The sequence below is a fragment of the Theobroma umbraticum genome, unplaced genomic scaffold (assembly GCF_002168275.2).
Source record: "Theobroma umbraticum cultivar Fairchild unplaced genomic scaffold, ASM216827v3 scaffold_95.0, whole genome shotgun sequence".
NCBI classification, from domain to species: Eukaryota; Viridiplantae; Streptophyta; class Magnoliopsida; order Malvales; family Malvaceae; genus Theobroma; species Theobroma umbraticum.
The window spans coordinates 5382695-5391745 of record NW_018397257.1 but is presented as its reverse complement, the minus strand read 5'-3'; the positions used below and the strand labels follow the sequence as shown (position 1 = coordinate 5391745).

At 31.5% G+C, this 9051-nt stretch overlaps 1 protein-coding gene across 1 annotated transcript; it reads left to right on the top strand.

Moving 5' to 3' along the window:
- Positions 1 to 6131: 6131 nt before the first annotated feature.
- On the top strand, positions 6132 to 8417 carry LOC110411996 (isoflavone 3'-O-methyltransferase 4-like). Its single transcript, XM_021422390.2, has 4 exons — positions 6132 to 6679; positions 7011 to 7321; positions 7682 to 7746; positions 7977 to 8417. Exons 1-4 carry the CDS (start codon positions 6282 to 6284, stop codon positions 8271 to 8273), a joined length of 1071 nt encoding a protein of 356 aa, XP_021278065.1. The 5' UTR covers positions 6132 to 6281; the 3' UTR covers positions 8274 to 8417.
- The last annotated feature ends 634 nt before the right edge of the window (positions 8418 to 9051 follow it).

The following is a 9051-nucleotide window of genomic DNA, read 5'->3' as shown; positions in this document are numbered from 1 at the left end:
ATCTCTTTCATTTCTTGGATAACCATATATAGAACAGATTTCAAGAGAAAAACTTATCTATCTGATTCTTTTAAAACATGGGTAATTCCAAAACAAATCTCAAGAGAAAAAAAATTACTTCTCTCCTTCTTGAAACATGGGTAACGATTTATAGATGCATTATTAATTTGACCATCCTTATCTGTAAGCTTTCATCGGGCATTTGATGTAAGATGATATATTGTTGGAGCTGCTATTTTTTTTTTTTGTTGTAAAGTTGAATTTTATTGATGTAGAGGTGTAATTTTCCTTATATATACAATAAAGAGGATTTGAAGGTTTTATGTTCCTACATGTGAAGCATATTGACAAAAAAACCTCAACGCTCTACATATACAAAAATCTAACATAACAATGGGTGTGCTCTTTACCATGAATCTGTTTTTTCGTGATGCTCTTATTTCAGCCTACTTAGTTTCTTCAATGAATTTGCTATACGCTATTTTGCAACAGGAAAGCTTAAACTTATGCGTACAGAGGACATAATAGAGAGTAGGTGCTGCCAACTCCTTATTCAACAACTATTGACTTGTGTAATTGTGTAGGACTCTTTTACTCCAAAGTTAGTCTTCTTATGTCACTAGAAATCTTTCATCACCATGATTCAAGATTTATGATGTCATATTAGCTTGTGAGATCTTAATAAAATATTATTTTTTTAAAAAAACAAAATACTATCATCTAACACCATCAACAAAATCCCAGATATTTAAAATTTAACCAAACAACACATTGGGATACACTATACAATCTAAACACAAATTAAAAAATTGACATGTACACATACACTTAAGCTTTACATATTAATAGATAATCAAACAGTGAACTTTAAACATTAACAAATAACCAAACAGCTTTGCATCACTCAACAAAGTAATTATAATGAACTAAGAACCGGATCCTCAATTCAATAAATAACCTAGCATTAGTCAATACAAATAGTTCCCAAATAACGGCATTACTCTGTTTCGTGATCTGAACTCCAGAAACAAGGCGCCCAATACCAAGGTTACCATTACTCTGTTTCGTGTAACCATTATACACGTTTGTTTCTTGGACCCCAAAGAAATGACACCCCCACCAAACATGAAGATCCATCAACTTGTGAGAGAATGATTTTCTAAACTTGTAATCCAACATCAAATGTTATTGTTTGGCCTTGTACATGTCATTGCAATATATTAAGCAACCAATTACTCTTGCATATTTATAATTGATTAACAACCCTACTAACATTAGGTACTAATTTAATTTAAGGATCCATGAGTTTCGATGTTGATATACAATTACTAAGAATTATGATACAATTAATTTAAGCACTTTTTTCAATGTAGAATGATTGTGATAGAATTATGTTATTTTCATTTTAAAATATTTTAATTTTGAAAATAACATCTGATACACTCATGCCTTTCATTGTTTGATGACATCCAGGAAATATCCTATCAAATCCATATTTCCTTTTGAAATCTTTTACAAGACAATTCTCAAGTTGTTGAAGCAATTTAACATATCATTTTTTCTAATAAAAGTTGTATTGAAGAAAATGTTGCTATTGTCTTTGAGTTTAGATGCCCAAAAAAATTTCCATCTAAATCACTTCAAAGAATATGATAATAGAGATCATCAAATTATTATCTTCCAGTTTTCTTTCGATTTAAAACACCCAAATGCTTTATTTCTTTCGATTTTTAATTCAATCTCAAAATTCTCATTTTCTAGAATTTTAGTATTTTTGTTCATAAAATAACCATATATATATATATATATATAATTTTGACCAACCAGCTTGTTCATGTCAGCTTGTCTTTCTCTTCCTTATCACAACTCCAAAAAATGAAAAAGCATCATGTTTCTGCTTTCTTATTCTATGAATGAAACAATGAACCTTTGTTCTAACTTATAATAATTGACATGTATTTGTAGACACCATTTTATTATTATTTATTTGATTTTATTTTGTCTGCTTTTATTTTATGTTTCATTTTATGTAGTTTCCTATTTTATTCTATGTTATTATGATATGTTGTCCAAATACAATCCAATAGGCAGTGGGCTTTGGGGAAGTCCAAGCCTGGTTCTGGTAAATAAGTTCAATGTTTGGGCTTATTAATAAACAGGCCCAAAGTGATTAGATTAAAAAAAATGGATTAAACAGGATTAAGATTAACAAATTAAAATCAATAAACCAAATTAATTAAAGCCAATAAAAACTAAGAACTGGAAACTAAGAACAATGAAAAAAATAAGTAAAATAAAAAGGGAAACAAAAATGCAAAACTTGAAAGGCTGGCCTACTAACATGTTTCTAAAAATTTTGAAACATAAACAAGCCTTCAACACATTAAGTGTCTATAGTGTCATTTTTTTTTTGCAAAATATCACATCAAATAAATAATGACTTGTTTAAGTCAACGTTAGAACAAATTAATCAATTAACCTTCCACCCCTGAATTTTTATTTTTGATCTTAGAAGAAGAGTCCAAGATAAATGGAAATACACCAACAACAAATAATTTTGCTTTTTATAGTTTCTCTCCTAATACAACTATGTTTCTTTTCATTCTTATTTTGTGGTCTTTGAGGTCATATTTATCAACTACCAATTAAGATTAATCATTAAAAAAAATAATTGCTACGCAATTCCAATCTTCCTTTTTTATCTTGATAATGAGGGTTAAAGAAATTTTATTGAATGGCAATAGGCTTTGTTAGAACAATTCATGTAAAACAAATTAATTAAAGAAAGAAATCTTATCTCTTAATCTGGTGAAAAATCATTTTTCTTTTGTCTTTGTCAACATCAACTCGGCTTGATTTCACGAAAGTAAAATCCAGTGTTCCACTTGCAGTATTTATTGCTGAAATAAAATAAAATCTTAATATTATTAGAATACCAAATTGAAAAATTTAAAAATTGACTTCAAGGTCTGTATTAATATTACTGTTTTTAAAATTTTATTCGACCTCACTTATAGTGTAAAAAAAATTATTAACGTATAAATTTTAAAAATATAATAAAGTTCAATGATTGACGATGTTTTACATTGACAAAATCATTTTATTGAGTATTCACGGGAGTATAACAAGATTATTAAACTTTTATAATATTTATCTAAAAAAAATAATATACAAGAAACTTGAAAAAAATTTGAGAAAGAATCAATTTTCTGATGTATCTTCTGCTGGTAAAGAAGTTTTTTCTTGTATAAGCTTAGATACTTGTTTTCAACTAACAATGTTTATATTTGTTTCAAATAATCACTCTTGTTAATCTTTTCTAACAAATCGTAATTTTATTATATTTTATTTATTTTCAATAAACATATCTTCAATTTAAAAATATCCAACAACTATCTGACTAGGTCCGTACATATATAATAATAATAATAATAACAATAAAGTTACAGATGCACGTTTAATTTGACCATCCTTATCTTTTTTGTCGGCCACTTGGAAGGTGCATTATTTGTCTTGATATCTTGCGGGCCCCAAAAAAAGTTCACGGGCATATCAGTGCATTTGGGCAGTGCGTTATGGCATATACCTAAATTTTACAAGTTCTCACATGTGTGTTAAAGTATAATTAAAAAATATTAGAAAATTAAAATGATAATTAAGTGAACACATAAAGATTATAAATTCTACACATTTACCGTACAGTTTTTAAATTGGATTTATATTTGACTGAATATAAAATATAACCCTACTAATGAGATGATAGAATTTGATAAGCTAATAGTATATAAAAGCTATACACATCAAATATAAATATTTTTTATTTAATTAATTATTATAAATTTTTTAATATTTAATTTTAAATTATTAATAATTTTTTATTTTACTTCATTAATGAAGTGACACATTTTAGTGAGTTGACAATGTATAAAAATTATACACAATTAATGCATCAAATATATATATTCGAGCTAAAAACACACTGTCTCCTTAAAAGGAAGAGCTTTTTTCTTACAAGTAAAGGCACCCATGTCAGCTAGAAATTCTGTCCACATAAAATTTGTGTACCGAATAATCTTAATTAACTAGATATAACTCCGTGCTCCGTTGCTGGTTAATTAAAATTTTTAAAGTATCAATTTTGATATTGAAATATTAAGAAATAAATAAAAAAACCGGTTTTAAGTCTTGGTAAAATGTTGTTTATTTACATACAAAAATTGCGCGAAATTTGAGGTATGTTCAAGCTCTAAGTTGTATATTCCTCTATTCATTCCAAGCTTACCATGGCAATGTATGATGCACCTCCAGCAATGCAATACAGCAGGATGCAAGAACTGGAGATAAGGGTAGCTCCTTTGGCACATGCTTCGGATTAAACACCTCAATTGGTTAAGGAATCATGAAATTAATCTTAAAATCACAAACGGCGTAATGTACTGAAAAAAATTGCCTTAACACAGTCTCCTATAACATAAGCATCCTCATCCAAAGTAAAGTAGCTATGAACCAACATTTTTGTTAAGGATCCAATGTATGTAGTGGATAAAAGTACAACTATATTCAATAATTGTTACCAATTTTTGGCTTCCATGTCCCATTATTATCAAAAAATTCCGGAGGTAGCCTAGATTCTGTATTGCTAGCTTGACTATCTCGTGCTGTGTTAGCTTTTAAGTTATTAATTGTCTGTCCCAGCATAAAGTCTCTCATTAGCAAATTCTCAAAAGGAAAGTGAAAGTGTAGATCCTAATAGTAAATACTTGGAAAATTTAAAGTATGATGCCGACAATCCAAGTCTTACTTCTAATTCTGCATCTCCCATTATAGGAAGTTTGAAAATTAGAAGTAGTTTTGATTTTGCCCTAAATTATGAATTAATCCAAGAATATTTCAAGGTAACTCATAACAATCGTTGCAAGAAAAGTTTTGGCATTTAGCAGGAAGATTGCTTATATATATCATAGTTATAAAGAAAAGAACGCAATCACAATATTAGAAGGTAAATGACCGCACCAAACATGCAAAAAATAAGTTGAATACTCCTTGCAGGCCAGTTCTTCAAAACATCAAGAATTGTTCCTTTGCACATTACTAGGTTTAGTCGAATCTAATTAAGTTGGAGGTGCAAATTTACACAACAAAAAGAGACATTTATACTTCTTTTTCAAACTTATATAGAGTCGCTGAGGATGTTTTAAGATGCTTCATACTTGTGGCAAGTTTCACTTACAGTTGGAATATAGACAACTGAGAGCAACTTTTTTGATTTATTCAGAACTTAGTTTATGAGAAGTCAAAAACCAAAAAAAGAAAGTATGATTTGTTTCAAAATATTGCTGGAAAGTATTAACATACATGAGTCTTGGAAGTGATTTCGGGATCTAAAAAAGTCTTTACAGTGTTTCATAGCACTCTAAATGCAGGTTCACCATCGATGATAAACATTTGGTTAAGACTTTCTAAAATTAAAAGGTCATAATATAAAATTTAATCAATCAAAGAAAACAATACAAAATACAGCAAAATAGACCGTTCTATAAAAACAACAATCAACCCGACAATAATCATCATCTAACATATCAACATTTTTTTATCTCAATCGCACCTTCAATAAAACAACTTAACTTAATCTCTTTTCAAATTTTCCAATTCATTTAAGATTTGGATTATTGCACACGTATCATTATCCTTTTCATAATTATCTCTTTTTATTTTGAAATTTTATTATTTATTATCTCTTTCAAAATTCAATAGACAATCTAGACAAAATGAGTTATCTACACCCTTGACGTTTCTTAATTATATTTTTAATTTATAGTGCTATGTTTTTAAAGTATATGCTTGCTCTCTGGATCTGAAGTGTTATAGTGTTAATTATAATACTTGATATCTTTGATATGTCATATGATATTTATTTGATATCATTGCTTAATTAATTATCCTTGATTGTAGTGCTATGATTCTAAGTAAAATGCTCACATCCTTAATATGAAGTTCTATGATTCTCAGCCCAATATCAATTACTATTAATTTTAAATAATTGTTTAGTTACAAATTTTCATATTTTATTGTACACTATTACTATATTTTTTATATATGCTAAATGTACTGATAAGACATTAGCACACTATCTGTCATTCCCAAAAAGTGTGCACTGGGATTAGGCTACAAGCCATTGTAGCCATTCCAAGCCCTCCATTTTTATCTGTCACACTTCTCAATTCCACAGATCCAAGTTAATTTCAGTGAAAAAAGAAAAAAAAAAAAACCTTTGCAGTCCAATGGAATCGTCGACGGAGCGGGATCAAGAAAGCTTTTCATATGCCATTCAGATTGTCAACTCTATTGCGCTGCCTATGTCTATGCATGCAGCCATTCAGCTTCAACTCTTTGAGATTATAGCCAAATCTGGTCCAGATGCCAAGCTCTCCCCAAAAGAGATAGCAGCCCAGTTACGTACCAAGAATCCACAGGCGCCGTCGATGCTGGACCGCCTACTTAGTGTTTTAGCCAGCCATAATATTGTTGGTTGCTCTGTCGCTAATGATGAACAGGGCAACAGTCCTCAGAGGCTCTATAGTTTGACGCCTGTTTCCAAATTCTTTGTTCCAAATGACGATGGTGTATCATTAGGCCCCCTGATGTCTTTGCTTCAGGACAAGGTCTTCCTTGATAGTTGGTGTGTTTCTTCTCTCTCTTCTTTTCTTGACTAGATGAAGCCATTGTTCTTAGTCCTCCTTTAACTTTTGATTTGTTTCTTGTCTACTTGGAACTTTATTGTCCGTAGGGTCAGTTGAGAATCGGAATACATTTTCAATTTTGAGGCAGCTGAACTTCTAATGTTTTGGTTTTTCAATAGCTAATATGTCCGTATTTTCATGTACTGTGATTCTCAAATAGAGCATTAAAACTTATGGCGAAGAGGGTGAAGTATGTATGTAAATTATTACTTTGAAACTATTTTTTATTCAATGCATTGTTGATTCTCATATGTATCAGTGTACGGCTAGGTCCCAGCTGAAGGATGCAATTCTGGAAGGAGGAATTCCATTTGACAGAGTCCATGGAACACACGCTTTTGAATACCCTGGCAAGGACCCAAGGTTCAATCAAGTTTTCAATACTGCAATGATCAATCACACGACTGTAGTCTTGAAGAAGATCCTGGAGACTTACAAGGGCTTTGAGCAGCTCAACCGAGTGGTTGATGTTGGCGGTGGTCTAGGAGTCGCTCTCAGCATTATCACTTCCAAGTACCCCTCTATTAGGGGCATTAATTTTGACTTGCCTCATGTTATACAACATGCTCCGGCCTATCCTGGTAACATCTTGCCTCAATCCAGAATGTGAGAGTAAAATGCTGAGCTAATTGTTCCTAATGCATTCCCTTCCTCGTTCGTCCAATTTAATGCAATTGCATTAGTCCTGTGTATTACAAACATGACACCATAAATAGGCAGCGAATCTTGTAATTTTGTGTTTAAAAGAAAGATAACTGAATCGTTTGAAATTGCAAAATTTTTCAAAAACCAATTTATAGCTTAAATATGGTTTCTGCATTTTGGGATTTCAGTTAATTTCGTCATACACATTTCATAATTGATACCCAATGGCATGTTTTTCTACTTGATTTGGTATACTCTGCCTGTGCACTGACAGGACAATCAACAAAAAATTACAGGCGTTGAACATGTAGGGGGAGATATGTTTAAAAGTGTTCCTAAAGGAGATGCCATTTTCATGAAGGTAAGATATCATTTGTATACAATATTTTCCCCTCGTATGCAACTGTGAGTTACAGATTCAATCATCTCTTCACCAAAAATCATCAATTATTAGTCCATTTTCACTTTTTGTTAGTTGCATTCCTTGTTAGATTTTTTTGTTATTTGCTTCATCAGAAGTTGCAGAAAAGTAGAAGCTGAAATATGAGCTAACAAATTAATGACATAATTAACTTGCAAAAAATTTTGTAGTGGATACTTCATGATTGGAGTGATGAACATTGTTTGAAGCTGTTGAAGAATTGTTACGATGCCATACCAGATGATGGAAAAGTTATAGTTGCTGATACCGTCCTCCCGATTGTACCCGAGGCTAATGCTTTTGTGAGAGGCGTTTCGATGATGGATGTGCTTATGATGACTCAGAATCCAGGAGGGAAGGAACGGACCAAACCAGAATTCGAAGCCTTGGCAACTAAAGCTGGATTCGCTGGCATCAGATATGAGTGTTTTGTTCGTAACTTCTGCGTCATGGAGTTCTTCAAGTAGTTGGACTCTTATATCGTATAAGTGATTTAATAGTTTGTATCGAATAAGGAATGTATTGAATAACCCTCGTACTGATAAATCTATAGACGTATGTATTGACATTTAATGTCACTAAACCAGATCCCATATTTAACAATGCTTTCATGCCTTTGACTGGTTCAAGGGATATGCCAGTTAGAGCTGTATCGTCCAATTCTTTTGGTTTTGAAGGAACAAATGCATGTTTACTTTTGGCTCCCCCCTCCTAGAACAGATTGATGGGTCAAACGTTCTTTTTCTGTGGTATTGGGTGCCGGTTCTTGGGTTGATTGCTTTGGCACCTTTCAGAATCACAAATCCAAGATATGAAGATGATGGTTGGGTCATCGTGGCGGAATCTTGTTCATTTTCTTGTTCTATTATTCTATTGGTAATAGTAAACTACAGAGGAGAATGTCATTATGTGATTGTAGAAAAATTTTGAGCTTCAGATTCTTTGGGATTGATTATCAGCGCGAGCTTACTGCTGCTATACAGCAGAGAAAGATGTCATGATGGTTCTCTTTGGACATGATTTGTCGGATGTCTGATATCTTCTGATTAATGGCTTGGAACTGTAAAATCATGACAGATACAGAGAACCAAGGGATCTGCTCCATCAGACTGGTGAGATCTTGGGTTGTAGTCAGGTGTCTTAGTGACATGATTGTTCTGCTGGATTTATGCTTTTAACGAGCCTCAATTTTTTTAGATTTGGGGAAATAAGATTTTGATTAAAGGATAAAGGAGAGAGAAATGT

Bases quoted from the DNA above. Each gene is read 5' to 3' on its own strand.
- LOC110411996 (XM_021422390.2), top strand. From the start codon at position 6,282: ATGGAATCGTCGACGGAGCGGGATCAAGAAAGCTTTTCATATGCCATT. The intron at 6,680-7,010 runs GTGTGTTTCTTC...GTGTACGGCTAG, and splicing joins AAGGTCTTCCTTGATAGTTG to GTCCCAGCTGAAGGATGCAA. The intron at 7,322-7,681 runs GTAACATCTTGC...AAAAAATTACAG, and splicing joins ACATGCTCCGGCCTATCCTG to GCGTTGAACATGTAGGGGGA.